This window comes from Leptonotus elevatus, chromosome 5, assembly GCF_054856555.1.
Source record: "Leptonotus elevatus isolate MCC_2025b chromosome 5, RoL_Lele_1.0, whole genome shotgun sequence".
NCBI classification, from domain to species: Eukaryota; Metazoa; Chordata; class Actinopteri; order Syngnathiformes; family Syngnathidae; genus Leptonotus; species Leptonotus elevatus.
In genome coordinates, this window is record NC_141243.1 from 26,765,759 (window position 1) to 26,783,053 (window position 17,295).

At 39.4% G+C, this 17,295-nt stretch overlaps 1 protein-coding gene across 2 annotated transcripts in view; it reads left to right on the forward strand.

The window, feature by feature from the left end:
- Positions 1–17,295, forward strand: part of gtf2h2 (general transcription factor IIH, polypeptide 2) — a 39,312-nt gene that overhangs the window by 8,261 nt on the left and 13,756 nt on the right. For both annotated transcript variants that reach the window (XM_086076190.1, XM_086076189.1), the window contains exons 4-13: positions 1,128–1,164; positions 6,077–6,163; positions 6,250–6,300; positions 7,656–7,710; positions 9,792–9,897; positions 9,978–10,068; positions 10,450–10,648; positions 15,488–15,551; positions 16,190–16,293; positions 16,769–16,871. In XM_086076190.1, coding sequence (XP_085932316.1) covers positions 1,128–1,164; positions 6,077–6,163; positions 6,250–6,300; positions 7,656–7,710; positions 9,792–9,897; positions 9,978–10,068; positions 10,450–10,648; positions 15,488–15,551; positions 16,190–16,293; positions 16,769–16,871 — 897 coding nt within the window. The remainder of the gene's footprint in view (positions 1–1,127; positions 1,165–6,076; positions 6,164–6,249; positions 6,301–7,655; positions 7,711–9,791; positions 9,898–9,977; positions 10,069–10,449; positions 10,649–15,487; positions 15,552–16,189; positions 16,294–16,768; positions 16,872–17,295) is intronic.

Sequence of the window (17,295 nt, forward strand, 5' to 3'; positions counted from 1 at the left end):
AAGGGATTACATCACGGAATTTTAAGCCCTTTCACAGTTAACTATAGGCATATAATGATTAAATCATACCCATGACACCATGGCGATGTAATTTTTTATGAAATATTAGGTATTTTGCTGGCTATTTTTCTAATGCGGATGTAAAACGTCCGGTTCAGTAAAACCCTGCTTCTCCCCGTGTGGTTGCCGCGCCCCTCTCGTTCGAGCCGCCTGCTGCCAAGGAGCGTTGTGTGGCCACGCAAGACCGGCCAGCCGTTGTAGTACAACCATGTCTTCTTTATATGTGGAAATTGGATGGATGTTCAATTCTTCTTTAAACATTTGAAACAAAACGTCTCCTTGCCGCAAGAAGTCCTAGTGGAGGAGGAGGGGAGAAGAGGGAAGAAAGAAAGAAAAGAAAGGGGGAAAAAAATAGTGAGTGGGTCGTGAACCAGAGCCTGCTGCTCACAGGGCGAGCGTGCTAACCACTACACGATCCGAGCAGATAATAGTTCAACAGCGCAAAAAGTTTACACAAGTGTCAGCCAGAACCCTTTCTGGGATTTTAAGACGGCCAATTGTCATTGCACTTTGGCATTGCAAATGTGAAGGATAATTGATTACTTTGAATTCATTCGGACAGAATGTTTATTGATAAAGGCTACTTTTGTCAATATCCCATGGAGGGAGGTCTCAGAGAAAGTGGGCATGCGTTTAGTCCGCAGAGGCGGTGCGGGGGTGGGGCCGCACCTAATGACGTCAAACAGTGCCAACAGCTAATTTTCTCAGGTTGGGAGGGGCTGGTGATTGGAAAGCAGAATAACCTAGAATTTCTCATACAGGGGTGAATGGAGGAAAACACCACTTTGGTGATGTTTTTGGTGATGTTTTTGGTGATGTTTTTGGTGATGTTTTTGGTGATGTTTTTGGTGATGTTTTTGGTGATGTTTTTGGTGATGTTTTTGGTGATGTTTTTGGTGAGGAATTATCATTTTAACATGGCTAAAATCTCCCAAAAGTTTATTTTTCACGTTGTTGTCCCTTCAAAGCCACTACCCCCGCGATCCAAACCCGGATACGTGGAAGTAAATGGATGTATGGATGGATGATTGAACTGGTATTTATTTAAATTATTTCTTTCTTCACAGGATAATAAAAAGCTGTGGCCAAATAAGACTTGGAATGGTGAGTTCAACCTTTTCATGCACTGTATTTTTATGGTTTATGGATATCATTCAAATAAATACCAGGCTGTGACTGTGTGACATGAGTTTAACTTTTTGATAACATAATGTCTGGTTGTGGAGACGTCTTTAAAGTTTTTCACGAATGCAAATCTTGTGTATACGCTCAATTAAAAAAATAATCTAATATATATCCCGTCGCTTGTCACTTGTACTTTGCTCTCTCAAATCTTTACTATCTTTTTTTTTTTTTTTTACGAGCTTCTTTTACCAGGATAACCACCAGGTTATCCACTCCAGCCTATGGCTCTGACTAACTCCTGCTAGCTATTCTTGTAAGCTGGGTGGGGGTGGGGGGGGGGCACAGCTATATGTACAAGCAGTCTTTGATGTCAATTGCCTTCAATTAGTCCATGTCGCATGAAGCAGCGGAGTGGGGGAGCAGACGAAAGGGCCATGAGTGACTTGGGTGTTTAGTTTGCATTGTAGCCTCCTTATTATAATTTTTTTTAAAGTGTATGTGTGAAGTCTGTTTAAAAAATAGCCCATTAGTGATTGGATACTGTGTCTTGCTAAGAAAAATTAAAACAGAGGATGAATAAACATTTATTTACTTATAAACTAAATGTACCAAATTTTGTACATTATATTTCTATATAAGCACATTTTAGAGCTGTAATTTTAATACTTTGATATACTCATATCGGCTCATGCCTATTCATAAATTTTCCCGGTGTGTCTGTGAAAGCTGCTCCTTGCTCTGCAGTGCGTGCACATTTAGAGCAGGCGTGCCGCTTGGTGGTAAACCAGAAGAGCTGCTAACAATTTTTTTTTTTGCCATCCAGCATAATGGACATATAATTTAGGTATACTGTACATATATGACTGTTACACTAAAAATGCAAATAAATTGAGGTAAAATTTTGGGATATGTATCACCTTGAAGATCATGTATTGGGATACATATGTATCGTGACCTCTGTATCGTATCGTGAGGTTGTTGGCAATACCCAGCCCTAGTGACAAGTCACTAGTAGAGGTGCACTAGTAGAGGTGCACTGTTCTGAAGTAGCCTTATGATCGAGATCTAGATTGCCTTGTTTTAAATGAACATCAGTGGAAGGAGCTGGAGAACACACCCTTCCAACCTGGGATAACTGGAGCAGTTTGCTCATTTAGAGTGTGCCAAAGTACGTTAAAGAGGTGGGTAGTAACGAGTTACATTTACTCAGTTATATTCACTTGAGTAACTTTTTGAAAAATATTTACTTCTAAGAGTAGTTTTACCACACCGTACTTTTTACTTTTACTTGAGTAGATTTGTGAAGAAGAAACGCTACTCTTACTCCGCTACATTGGGCTCACTGGAGTCGTTACCCGCCGCCCCATTCATGTATGAGATTTACCGTATCTTCACGTAAGCGCTCCACTTGACTGACTGTGGGAGCATTTCCGCGGACACAATGCTTATATACAGGAAATGTGGCCATGGTTGAAGACCGGCAGGCATAAGAACCCGAAAGAGTCAACTGAAAGATGACGTCTTGGTGCTTTTGCTCTAAGAAACTGCCACCTATGGTCGTTAGACTGGGAGGCAGCGCCGAGCTCTTTACACCACAATTAGTGAATGAATTGTGCATGCTTGGTGTTAAGACTTTTGGTTAATGGACAAATTAATCTCTACTGAGACTGTGACTATTGCGAAGAAAAGTTCTATGTGCTTAGGTAAACCGTTGCACGTTTGTTTGACGGGCAAAAGAGAACCGTTGTGCGCATGAGCCAACCTTGCAAAGCATTATGGGTTATATAGTTGATTACATTCAATAGCGATTATTGTGCATCAGCTTTGTTGTAATAAAAAATATATGTTATTTGAAATCAAATGAAACAACATAGAACATACATTTCAACAATAAATAACAAAATGTAAACAGTGCATGTATTTGTATAATGATACATATAATATTAGCATTATATCGTTGTGATATTATTTTTTTTGTTTTGTTCCAGGTTTAAGACCTGTGGTCTTATGTTCAATAAACAAACAAAGACAAACACGAGCCATAACCATGTGTGTGTCCTGCTGAGACTTTTCGGAAGGCTAAAATAAAAATATCTGAACACTTAGGCTAACGTGTCTACTTGCACTGTTGTTCGAGCTCAAATTTGTTTCTTTTTTTTTAATTGTATGATTTGAAGATGCTAGCATTTCCACACAATTTTATGTTTTTGTTTGTCTGATGACATTGTTTTTAGAAATAAATCAAACTTCATGTTCAAGCAGTTCCTCAATACTTGAGTATTCATTTCAACGAATACTTTTTTACTTGTACTTGAGTGATTTTTTTTATGACTACTTTTTACTTTTACTATTATTTTGAAGTAACGCTACTCTTACTTGAGTACAATTTTGGGCTACTCTACACACCTCTGGTTATGAGAGGTGCAGAAGTCTCATTGAAAGTAAAAACAAAACGAAGAAAAAATGATTACAGTGATTGCCTCAAACGGCTGGGCAAAAAAATATTAAGAGGACCATCAATTTTGTCCCAGCCAGTTTCATGAGTTTCTTTTCTAAAATAATTCTGTTGAACCACAAAGCAAAGGCAATGTCTGATTGTCATTGGCTAATTTTAATTAAAGGTGCATTTATTACGAATATTTTATGTCTTTTATTATTATTATTATTGTTATTATTATTATTATTATTATTATTATTATTATTATTACTTTTAATTTTACTTTTATTACTTTTCTCACATTAAAGCTGATCAATGCAGAAAATTTTATTTTGAATTTTTGCTACTGATTTTTGCTAAAATGTGCACATGACGTCACATTCGCAGATGGAGGGTGGGAATTTTGAACCCAAAAAGTCTGAAAAGTATTGACCAGCGGCTTGCAGTAGTACCCATTGTTAACAGCTAAATTGTTAATCTGTTAATTAAAATATATTTTAGTCATAAATGGTCAAATAAAAAGCTGTTGTAAAGATATTTTTCATTTAAGTTTCTACATTGAGCAGCTTTAACAGAACACCTGAAGACTATTCATTGATTGTGCTCCCTCCTTTTATCGTGTTTTAAATTTTCATAATATGCTTATTTATTATTACATTTGTCAGATTTAAGTTATTTCTGTTACCACCATGGGATTTTCTTTCAACAACAGAGGAGTACCAACAATTTTGTCCTCGTGTGTATACAGCACATTTCATCCATAAGGTAACGCAAGGCCAAATGCACCGCCCTCCACTGAGAGGTTATACACCTTAATTATGCTATGTTCACACCAAAAGCGGAGGACGCGTTCTCCCTCGCTTCAATCAATCAATCAATCAATCAATCAATCAATCAATCAATCAATCAATCAATCAATCAACCAACCAACCAACCAACCAACCAACCAATCAATGTATAGCACTTTAAAAAATTTTTTTTTGCCATTTTGCACTTCATATCGTTTATTCGAGTAAAAATTTTGTTGTAATATTACTCAGTGACTCGATATTTTTCTCACTTATTTTATATTAAAATAAAAATAAAAATAAAATAAGGCTGTTATATCGGATTATAAGTGGAAAAAAACTGGATCTGGACGGTTTGGACGTGAATACACAATCCCAAAGCACAAACTGCGAGCATAAAGTGCACAAGTGCTTTGCGGTGGTTAAAGAGAAAATATGGGATAATTCTGGCCGAAATGAATAATGCTTACCTTACAGAGAAGAAAGCAAAACAATGAAAAACATCAGACTCTTTAACCTAGACGTCCACAATCGATCCACATACCGTGGCGTACATTGTCCAGCCAGCAATGCCTCCCAGTTTGTTTTGGTGAAGTGTGTTCGTGTTCTCTCATTGATCGCTCCCATGTTTCTCGCAACTTTACTTTCAAAGCCCAGTTTCAATGACCAGTTGGAGTTCCTTTGTTAATCCTCCCAGAATGATGGTAAACCCCAACTTCGTTTTCTTGCTTCTTCCCCTTCCGAACCATGGATTCATTGATGTGGAATTCCACGACTGTTCTATTCCCATGTACAACCGCGTAACTGATAGCTTGCAGTTTAAATTGTGCCTCGTAAGCATGTCTCTTAGCTAAAGCCATTTTCCGAAATTTCTTAACCAAACCGATGTTGTTTTGCACAATGCAAATATTAGATGCAGTATTTTGTTATCCGTTCCTGCTCTGTCTCAGCCGGTGTTTGAATCGTCTCCGCGTATAGCACCCAGCGGCTGCACGTTGCCAAAAAGGTGGGGTCTAAACGGGGTAGACAAAATGAAGTACGGGAAGAAGGAGGTCACACCTCAATTTGGCGTTTTATTTTCTCTTTTTATTCACTTTCTCGTTCCATCTCCACATTCGAGTACATACAGCTGCAACTCTCTTCTGCCTTCTCCCCTCCGTCCGCCGCTGTACCCTAACACAAGCCAGCAGCCAAATAGCAACAAGCGTGAACCAGCCCACCAATCAGAAACGCGCGTAGACACAGCAAAATTTGTCCCGAGGGTTGTCTTGAAGGAAACGTCACACATAAGAATATTTTAAGACTTATAGTCTTGAAAACACGGTACATTTTCTAGAGAACTTCTTGGGCGGCGGCCAGTTTACTTGGGTGGCATTGCCCAAGTATTAACATGGTGTGGGAATGGCTGGAATATAAACCTCTTCTCACATTTTAAAAACACGTGACTTGGCTTTTCTAATCACAGTCTTTCTTTCAGAAAATAAGTATATCAAAAACCTATGAAAACAGAAAAGTATACAAATTTGTCCTTTGAGCTGTCTTAAAAGCAATGAATTTTCAAGCGTTTTGATTATTAAGCATTCATATCCTCTGTGCTTCATCACTAGTGATTATTTTGTGTTGCCTTGTTTAATTTTATGACCAAAATGTACGTCTCGTCTTGTAGATGCGACATCTTTTTGTGGTGATAGACTGTTCTAGAAGTATGGAGGATCAAGACTTAAAACCAAACCGCCTCACTGCAACTCTAAAGGTTAGAGTAGCGTTTATGTTTTCTTCACTCATTTTTGCAGTGACTCAAATGACTCAATTAACTGAATGTTCTTCCTCTTGCTTCAGCTGATGGAAGCTTTTATTGAAGAATATTTTGACCAGAATCCCATCAGCCAGGTGAGTGATGATGATAATGACAGCTCTATTAAAAGCACAGTAGATTGGGTAGGCCAATCAGTACATAACTTTTATTACAATTATTGCTTGCAACCTGCAAGCTGATGATGACACAGCTTATGTTTTGGTTCTGCACAATAAGTGGATGGTCCACAGGACCACAGTGTGTTGCCTTTTGTTGTCTCTGCACGTTATTTCTCAGTATTGCACAAACTCCAAAAATGGCATTGTCTACTTTGGAAATAGTTGGAGAGCACTGTTGCTGCATTAAAAAATAAAATAAAAATAAAAATCCAAACTTAAAGATTTGGTATCTAATTTTTGCCGATCATGTACAATATTACTTTTCTAGTGTTAGTATAGAGATTCTGACGTTATTTGTGACTATTCTATACCCCGCCCCTCCACCAGCGAGAGGCGCTTCGTGCATTTTTAGCGAGTAAAGATGTTCGTGCCCCCCCCAAAGGACGACGATAACGACATTCAAATCTGTTGCCGTCATTGGTCAAAACAAAAGTTGGTAGATTGCATCATCCAATCAGTATTGTCCAAAATGTCCCACCTTTCCCGAGCAAATCACAGTGGAGCAGTCCCAGATTGATATTGTGGAGAACTCCCTTGAGTGAATCACAATATAAATCTGGCCATTGCCAGATTAGCTTGCAGTGTTATTTAGGTATATTAGCAACTTTGCATCTGTTTATTTGGCCGCCACCGCCGCCATTATTTATGCCGTAAGAAGTCTTTGTTATGCTGTTGGTCAATTATTAAATTAAACTATGTAATATTGGTTAAACCGTAACAGGACAAACAAAACTGATTATTTGCCCCACATTTTGCGTGTGGTAGGAGGCTAGCTTCACGCAGGTTAGCATCTGATGATACAGCCACTGCACACAAAGTGCCCGATCACAGCTTTCGCCTTCATTTAATGACTATACAATCAACAACAAAGCTTCATCTACACGACTAACTGATTCAGTACACTCACCTGATATGAAGTAATCGCTACACAAGCCATATCTACCACAATGAGGAGGATCCCAATTCCTCTGACTTGTTGTCCACCCTTTTTACGTCTGCTAAGATCCATTGGCTATGCATTGGTTCGTCTTTTGGTAGCCTGGAGAATACTCAACCCTTCTTTTTCCTTTTCTTATTGTGGCACCTGGTCCACAACAGCTGTGTTTGTTGTAAAAATGTGGCGTTTGCCGTTTACTCAAAGTAGCGGACATGTTTTCTATATTGCCAAAATTATGGCGCTAACAGCCATTTGGGGATGCGTGACGTCAACGTTTGGATCTCTATAACGTTTAAAACCCTACCGACCGATATGTGTGTTGTGTTATTTCCAGGTGGGAATTATCATTACAAAGAACAAAAGAGCTGAGAAGCTCACTGACCTATCAGGTAAGGCCAGCATGTCACTATACAATGACAAGCATGTGTGCAACAGAATCTGCTTGTAATTTGTTCACTTGATTAACAATTGAGAATTTAAAAAATGTAAAGATGAAAAAAAAAACATGGCTGCAATGATACAAATCATGTTCAAACTATATTAATTGAATACACTAGAAAGACAAGATACTGTATTTAATGTTCACTGATAAACTTTGTTTTTAGCAAGTAATCATTAAATTAAGAATGTTATGGCTGCAAAACGTTCCAAAAATGCTGGGGGCAGGTAGCAAAAAAGACTGAGAAAGTTTAGTAATGCTCATCAAACACCTCTTTGGAACATTCCATAGGTGAACAGGCTAATTGGAAATAGGTGGGTGCCATGATTGCCATAAAAAGAGTTTCCCAGAATTGCTTAGGCATTCACAAGCAAAGATGGGGCGAAGTACACCTCTTTGTGGACAAGTGCGTGAGAAAATAGTTGACCATCCGCACTGTTATGGACACAAAGTTCAAATTCCAGCATCTGTGATGGTATGGGACTGCGTAACTTACACATCGGTGAAGGCATTATTAATGCTGAAAGATACATACAGGTTTTGGAGAAAACTGCCATCTAAGCAATGTCTTTTTCATGGACGCCCCTGCTTATTTCAGCAAGACAATGCCAAACCACATTCTGCACATGTTAGTACTGCGTGTCTGGGCAGTAAAAAGAGTGTGGGTGCTAGACTGGCTTGCCTGCAGTCTAGACCTGTCTCCCACTGAAAATGTGTGGCGCATTATGAAGTGTAAAATACGACAACAGAGACCCCGGACTGTTGCAAGCAACAATGGGAAAGAATTCCACCAAAAAAGCTTAAACAATTAGTGTCCTCATTTCCTAAACGTTTATTGAATGTTGTTCAAAGAATAGGTGACGTAACACAGTGGTAAACACGACCCTGTCACAACTTTTTTGGAATGTGTTGCAGCCATAAAATTCCAAGTAAATGATTATTTGCTCCTGAATTGGCTGGCGGTCAGTTCAGGGTGTACCCCGCCTATTGCCAGTCAAGTACATAGAGTCCGTTTATGTCCCAAATTATGTAGACTTCAGATTAATTAGAAGCGGCAGGATTATTGAGGATAATACTGATAGTGACCGCTGGAGGGCACTGTTGTACCGTATAACTTCCAAGGGGCGTTTTGGCTGATTCCTGTAGATAGACCAGACCATACAAGTGGTCTGGGGACTGATAAGCATTCTTATTGCTAGTTTGCTTGCTAAACAGGCTTTTAGATCTCGGTAGGTGCTGAGGTATGTGTTTCCTGTGGGTTGTAAAAACGAAATCCAGTCCCTGCTGGAGGGAAATTCAAAGAGTTTTCCTTCTGGAACTGTCTCTGGTTGGTTTGAGAAAACACAGGTTTGAGGCTTGCACACACATTCCCCAGGGGGAAGTGTTTAAAAAGGCAAAAAAATAATAGAGGGTGACGGGCAATATTCGTTACACTCATCAAGTACATTTCAGGCCCTGTACTTTTGTACTTTTACTTGACTAATTATTTGAGTAAGTACTTTTACTTTTACCAAAGTTGTTTTTTACACAAGTAATTTTACTTTTACTCATGTAGAGAATGTCGGTACCCATCTCTGGAAGTAACAACAGAAGGTGGGGTGCACCGACACAAGTCTCCCAGGAATACCACGGCCACCACGGCCAAAGACACCAAAAACATTTCACAAACACCACCAGACAACAAAAAATGTGGAAAAGCACAATCAAAAGAGATAAGTGAGCAGAGCTCTCCTGCAGGCTGCCATCACAAACAAAGTAAATTAACACGAGCAGCCAAAGCATTTGTAATTGTACTAACTTTCCCTGTCATATTGCTGCAATATCTTGGGGGGGAAAAAGGCAGTGCCAATAATAATGACGTGACTATAAGGAAAAATCTTTATGCCTAGTTTAAGCAACTGTTCTGATTTTTCTTTGGGTAAACTGACTGTTACCTAGAAAAATAAATAGTAAATTGTCTCAAGCCAAAATAGATCTTGCTGTCTATGGATAACTGGCTTGCCATCATTTCTATCTTTGATCAACAAACAGGGAACCCAAAGAAGCACATTGCTGTTCTGAAGAAGGCAGTGGACACTGTGTGCCTAGGAGAACCATCCTTGTACAATTCCCTGAACCTGGCTTTACAGACACTGAAGTAGGTTGCGTAACTGTGTGTGTGACAGATTTTCTTGTTATATAATTTATAAATTGATATATATATTTTTTTATTTGAAGACACATGCCGGGACACACAAGTCGTGAGATTTTGATCATCCTCAGCAGCCTCACCACATGTGACCCAGCCAACATCTATGAGATGATCCAGGTAATTTTATACTGTACTGCCTTCTATATTTACCTCTGTTACGTGTGCTCAGTTATTCCCAGCTGATGTCCATTTAAGTTCTTAATCAACACATTATTTTATAGTGACGGTTTGGGTTTATGTCTACATACACTTACCGTGACTCCATAGCTCAACGCAAGGAGAAACCCATAACAATGGAGTAGGAATTGAGTCAATTATAAATGTATGGTGCACTCCCCTGTAACTCCTATTAGTTGTATCTATTGTATATGAACAAAACTACCTGGCATGTTTTTTTTCTTAATAGATGATTTTAAATTGGTATCTTTTATGCCATACACATGGGTTTTTTGTAATAATTATTATTATTTTTTAATTGCTGTTTCTTGCCATTGTCAGACCATGAAGTCATTGAAGGTGCGGGTGTCTGTAATCGGCCTGTCTGCGGAGGTTAGGGTGTGTACCATGTTGACCAGGGAGACAGGTGGGTCGTACCATGTCATCTTGGATGAGAGCCATTTCAAGGAACTGCTGCTGACACTGCATGTGAAACCTCCCCCTGCCAGCTCCTCATCTGAATGCTCTTTAATACGTATGGGTCAGTATACCTTTGTTCATTAACAGTTTTTTTCCCATGTTGCAAATGACAGTATGGGGCTGTTCCATATCATACCTTCTTCGAAATTAGCGCTGTATTTTTTGGGGTGATTTGAAATATCGCAAATTTGACACTGTAGGGATGTGATGACATAAACTCTACCATCATGCGTCACTGTTGCGTCTCCGGCCTCAAAAGAGGATTTATTGCCTAAACTGGGAGCTACCTATGTCATGTGGAAGTTGTTTGTTTACAAGAGGTCAGATATGATGCAAAAATACAATCGTTCGCAAATTGTGCAAGAAACCTGTTACCGTTAAAGTTAAGAGGAAACACAACCTAGTTTACACACACGGCCCACTATGCGCAGGCTAAAGACACATGAAGAGGACATGAAAACAGCTTGTGTTGTTTGCCGTAAAAGGGAACAAAAGTTTCAACCGTGCACTGCTGGTGCACTCGTGATTAGACGCACTCCTTATGACACCCCCCCCCCCAAAAAAAAAAGCAGACGGTGTTTGAAGCGGTCATGTATTGTGTGGCCATGATAAAAAATCTGCGATGGTTGTTTTGCCGTGACCAGCAACTCGGCACCTAGTTGATGGACTTTGTGATGCTAACCGGCCGCTAAGCTAAGTGCTCTCGACGGGGCGGCGTGTACGTTGCGACCGCGCAAGGGCATAAATGTGCACATTTGTGTTCTTCATAACTGCTTGTAAATGCCTGCAAGCAATCATGGCATTCAACGGCAGGCCAAGAATTTCTCGCTCCTCTGATTGAACAAATAGAGACATTTACAAATAAAATAATGCTCGCAGGAGAGTTGCCAGTTGTGGCAAAAAAAAAAAATGCCTAAAGAATTGCATTCCTGCGATGTACATAGCATGACACCATGAACTGGCTGCTGCTGTATCATCGGCGAAGTTTTTTGCCTCTAAGACACGAGGATCAATCACACAGGAGAAAATAATGGACTTTATTGACTCTATTGAAGTCAGTGGCAATTTGCCACCGACTTCTGAAGGTTTGTTTTCTTTGTGTTAACTAAGCAAATGTGCTTTACGTGCTTGACTCATTCAAACCCAAAAACGCATAAATACATTTTTTAATACTTTGTCCTGCACTCTCAAAAACATATTTATACGTTTTTTATGTTTTTTTTTTAATGTTAGAGCATACAGAAGGCTTTGATACAGCTTCTGACATGAAGAGGTCGCTTACAGCAATGATAGGTATTACAAAAAACGGCCAGCAGGTGGTAGCAGAGTAAAATAGATCAGCCAAATATACCTTTTTTTGGTATGTTTGATGTTTTTATAGCAATAAAACTGAATATTCTGTCGACCTTGCAAAATCAATCAAAATCCAGCAAAACAGCCGTGAGCGAAGGGGGTTGCTTCAGTGAAAAGGGCTGGGAGTGAATGAGTTAAGCAGTTATGTTACAATTAGACCTCGTAGGGAAAACACTACCAGGCCAGTTTTTCTTTCCATTTCAAGCTGTGTCACTTATACGGTTGCGCAATATCTGCACTTTGTTTACATTGCAATTGTGGAAAAAAAGTGGCTTAAACATTGTGCGCAATAAAAGTGCTGTTATTCCGAAGCACCAATCACAACTATATTGTTCAGTAATTATTACCCATAACGTCAAAAACTATATCACCGCAAATTTCCTTGAAATAGCTTAAAAATTATATCACGATATTTCGCCCACCCCTGGTATGTAGTTCCAGCTAATTAATCACTGATGAGCAGTGAGGACAATACAGTGGTCCCTTGCTAATTTGCGGTTCTCTTAATGCTGATTTTTATTTGGGTTCATAACTCATTCATTGTGGGGTTTACCTCAGGGTTGCACCATGACATTTCGCTTGTTTTTCAGACATTAAAAATCCCCCCCCCCCTATTTTCGATAATGAGTACCCCGTAAAATTATTTATTTATGCTGCTATTTTTGTCCTTATTTGTAATATTTGACAAAATAATAACAGCTCTTTCTTTTATTCGACACAATCTATCACATTTATAAACAAAATATAGAGTATTTGGTAAATTAAAAAACATGCACTATGATAAATAAATAAAAAAGTTGAAAATTTTCTTCTTTTAATTCTTCTTAGCAAGTCAGTGTCCCAACACTGGTTAGCTATTTTTAGAACAGACCCCAGTTTCACGTACACGCTGGAACCTACACAGTAAGGCCAATGCTGTGTCTCATTCCACCGCCACCCCCCTCCTCCTCCAAGCACATGCACTTGTAGAAGTAGAATATAAAGTTAATTGAAGGCAATTTGCCACTGACTTCTGAAGGCAATTAACTTACGCTCATTTACGCAACTCCATAAGACGAGCTCATTAAGGTGACAGGCAGTATTACAGGTTATTGAAAAGATTTTGTATTGATTTATTTTTTTAACACCTCTACATCATGGAAAGCGTGCAACGTATTAACCGCAAAAAGTGAGGGAACACTGTACTTGTATGTCGATATCATTATGGGCCTGCTGCGAAGCAGAAGGCACATATTACTATCCTAGAAAAATGGTTTTATTTTTTTTAATTTTTTTTTATTCCACCGATTTTTCCACAAAAATGCGGCCCGTACCGTAGATCGCACCAGCACAAATGAGGTATCAAACGATGCGGCTCGATCTGACTCGCTGCGGTATTATTTTTCTCGGAATTCCAAGTTACCATGGCGACGCAATTCCCAAAAAAGTCCCCAAAAAAGTCCCATAGGAATGAATGAGAAACCGAAAGTGATCACATCAAATCAATCACCTTTTTCCAAGACACGCTGCGCGCGCATACGTTGACCGGCCGATATGAATTGTAGCTCATTTTGTTGCAATTTTTCTCATCTTTAAATTTATTTTTAGGAATGAAAACTCTCCCCCGTGCGGGTTCAAAGACAGTGAGCGAAAGGGAGACAAATAGCCTTTTAACATTGGTGTGTATTGCGTCGGCTTGAGTGGAGCAATTAGCCCCAGAGTGAAGAGAGCCAAAAAATCTATTTCCAAAAGTTTCACTTCAACTCGTCACCATGGCCACAATCTTTGCTCACTAGACATCAAATTCGCACATTTTGTAGTCACAAGGGCCTTCTTTCTGACAAACCCACTTTTATTTGGCTAAGGTGTCATTTAGTACCTTTTTTTTTCACTTAAAGCGAGGACAAGTCGGACCTTGTTGCCTATCTTTTCCATGTTAATTTCGACGACTTTTTCTCTTCATTTTTTTTTATAAATAATACGTTTTCAACCTGCTCTAATTTGGTCATTTTTCATCCGATTAAAAAAACTGAGAACATGCTCGCGTTCCCCAAACCCTTGCCGTTCTAACGAGCCATTTCTGGAATCTTCATCTTCAACTGTTAAGTCATGAGAGGCTTTTGTTCGAGGTGTGCGTATCCTATACAATATCAATGGAATGTGTGTGCGTGATGTCTCCAGTATGTTAAAGTTCCAATGTGTGTGCGTGAATATGCATGCTCATTAAAAAATGCATTAAAAAAAGGCACATTATTTTATTTTTTTTAATTTAATGGAATGGACTGCTATTTAAATAATGCTTTTTTAGCTATATTGCCTGGTCTCTCACTTTTGCATAGCAACTGCCTCAGCCAATCATCTCTCTCACTGTTGAGCTCAACTCAGCCCCATTTTTTCTTTGTGTACTCAAGGCTTGGCCTATGTACGACTACTATTGCAAATACTATTACTACTACTACTACCTTGGACATATGATTACGTACGCCAAGGATTCTGGTCAATTGATTAGGTACGCTCAGGATTCTCACCACTCCGCTCGCGCAGGGCGGCGGCCATCTTGGCCAATTTATTAGGTAAGCCCAGGATTCTCGCCACTCCGTTCACCCAGGGCGGCGGCCATCTTGGCCAATTAATTAGGTACGCCCAGGATTCTCGCCCCCTCGCACACACAGGGCGTAGGCCATCTTAGCCATTTGACTACTACTAAAATTACTACAAGTACTACTATTACTACTACAAGTACGACTACTCTTACTACTGCTTCTACTACAAGTACTACTATTACTACTATGACTACTTAGTACTAATACTACTACTACTACTACAAGTACTTGCTACTACTAAAAGTCCTACTAGTACTACTACTATTGCTAAAAGTACTACATGCGTCTTTCCACCTTGCAAGAGTCAGCAGTCCCATTCAAAATTTCCCCAGAAATTTTTCTAGTTATTATTATTATTATTAACTGTTACAAAAATGGTAAAGAAAGCTTACTGGACAAATGAATCCTGTACCAACAAGTTGTCATGCACCGGCCTTTTTGTTGACGTCACGGAAATGATTGCGTGAAGTATCGTACAAAATTATAGTTTTTTATTTTTTGTATTTTTTTACAAAATGATAAACGCTGCTAAAATTATCTCATCCATTTTTGCTGGATAACCCACTGTGTAATATGCCCTGCATTCATTGGCGCCCCAATGAAACCTTCGCTGATTGGTTGAAGCCCCGGCGACAGCGACAAAAGTTGACCATGTTTTAACTTTCTAGTATCGCGTCACGGGTCTACGTGTGCACGTCTACGTGTACGCGCACAATTTTTCACATGCACGAATGTCGCGTGTCATCTTGTCGCCCTGATTCCATAGGAAATTAATTGAGAGCGAGCGACGTCGCCTCCCGTGTGCAGAGCCCATTAGTGTTTTTGCACTGACTTTATTAGCTTGTAAGCCTTATGCAGATACCGTAGGTGTGTGCTTTGCCAAATCCTAGCTACTTAATCGCAATATATATTTTGTTTATTTTCTCTTGATGAACTGAATAACTCACATTTGTTTCTACTATCAGGGTTTCCCCAGCATACCTTTGGCTCTCTGACGGACCAGAACGCCAAACCCTCTTTCAGCATGGCGTGAGTAAACCACTTAAAACGAGTACTCAAGAAAGCATTTACCGCCATCAAAAAACATTCATTTATTGCCCATGAAATGTATACCTGTAGCTATGTCCCAGTTTAGGGTCTGCACCTTTCAGTGGACACTTTCTACTTGATCAATGGAGTTGAAACCTTTGGAGGTACCACTTAAAAGTGCATCAATCCTTTTCAAAATTCATGGTCCAATCACAATGCCATCTAGCAGAGATGGGCAACTGCGGACCCTGATCACATTCTGAGTGGCCCTTGGAATAATTTTCAATCCCTCCAAAAAAACGCTTGTTTTTTTGTTTTGTTTTTTGGTTGTTTCACAAACCCAGAGTTCTTCAGAAAATGCTGATAAACATCCAGTAGCACTGATATAAAATAAAATAAAATAATCTTTGGCTATGGGAGGCCACAAGTATGCATTATGACGTCTTTAGTCTTTAAATGCTGCCAATGAGGGATGTAGGCTCTAAATGGGAGGTAGCTAATGAGTGACCGGCTGCAAATGTCAAAAGTTGCAGTCTATACAATTGAACCTGTATGTGGCTGTAACCTGGCTTTGGATAGTTACCGCACCTTTTCACCAGAATGGATATTTTTTTTAATGTTCATTGTTTGTGTAAAAGTCTGTTAGATGGCACCAATGGTCCTGGTCTTTCTCTGGGAGGATACTTGTGTCCGCAGTGCCATGCTAAATACGTGGAGCTTCCAGTGGAATGTAAAGTCTGTGGTATGTCTAACTGAAGACGTATGATCAAGGCTGCATGATATAAATTTTAGACTGATGATGCAATAACAATGCTAATGTTATGCTAAGGTACAAATCACAGTGGAATGTCCAAAGTCAAACACAGCGGTATTGCTAGAAATAAGAGCTTTGTTGTATGTCTGTTGGCAGGCAGGATTAGGAACACATGTTGCCTACTATGGTTATCATTACAGCTTTCAGCTTTCCTTTTTGCCATCACTTTTATGGTGTTTATCAGAACAAAAACATGGAGCCAATTTTAAATAGTCACAGGGCTAAATTCTTATGCCATCTATGGTGATGGACTTGGAAGTGGGTAAAACTCCAAACTGCACCACATTTACTGTGTTTGACTTAAGTGATTCCACCGTAGATATAGTATGTATTGTTTTAATTATGTTCCGGCTTTAAAAAAGCACAATATTTATATGCCATGTTATGTTATTTTGTCATCAAGGGTTGACCCTTGTGTCAGCCCCACACCTTGCCAGATCCTTTCATCACCTCTTCCCCCTTCATGTCTTCATTGAAACACCAGTAGGAAACCCCCAAGAAAAAAGGTTAGTAATGAGTTAGTGCTAAAATTAAAAGTATTGGACGGTGGTTGTAGCGGTGGTGGGAGCAGAGTGCAAAGGAATAAGGTGGTCTGAACTTGAAACAAAAGTTGAGGTTTTTTTTTCTTTTTTTTTTCTCTCTCTCAGAGAGCTCAGTATATTTCATTTGGTAATCTTACCTATTCGACATGTCATCATCATTGCTCTCTCGCTCTCTCTCTCTCTCTCTCCCTCTCTTTTTTGAATGTGCGGGTGTGTGTGTGCATATGTGCGTGCGTGTGAGTGTGTGCTCATTAATTCACCTAAAACCTATTAAAAATCCCATACCGTTCACCTAGACCGAATACTTCAGAATCTAGCTAGAGTCGTGAAGTTGTCAGGAGACCCGAGGAAGGATCAAAGAAAAGAAAGAAAAGTAAAATCCAGCACC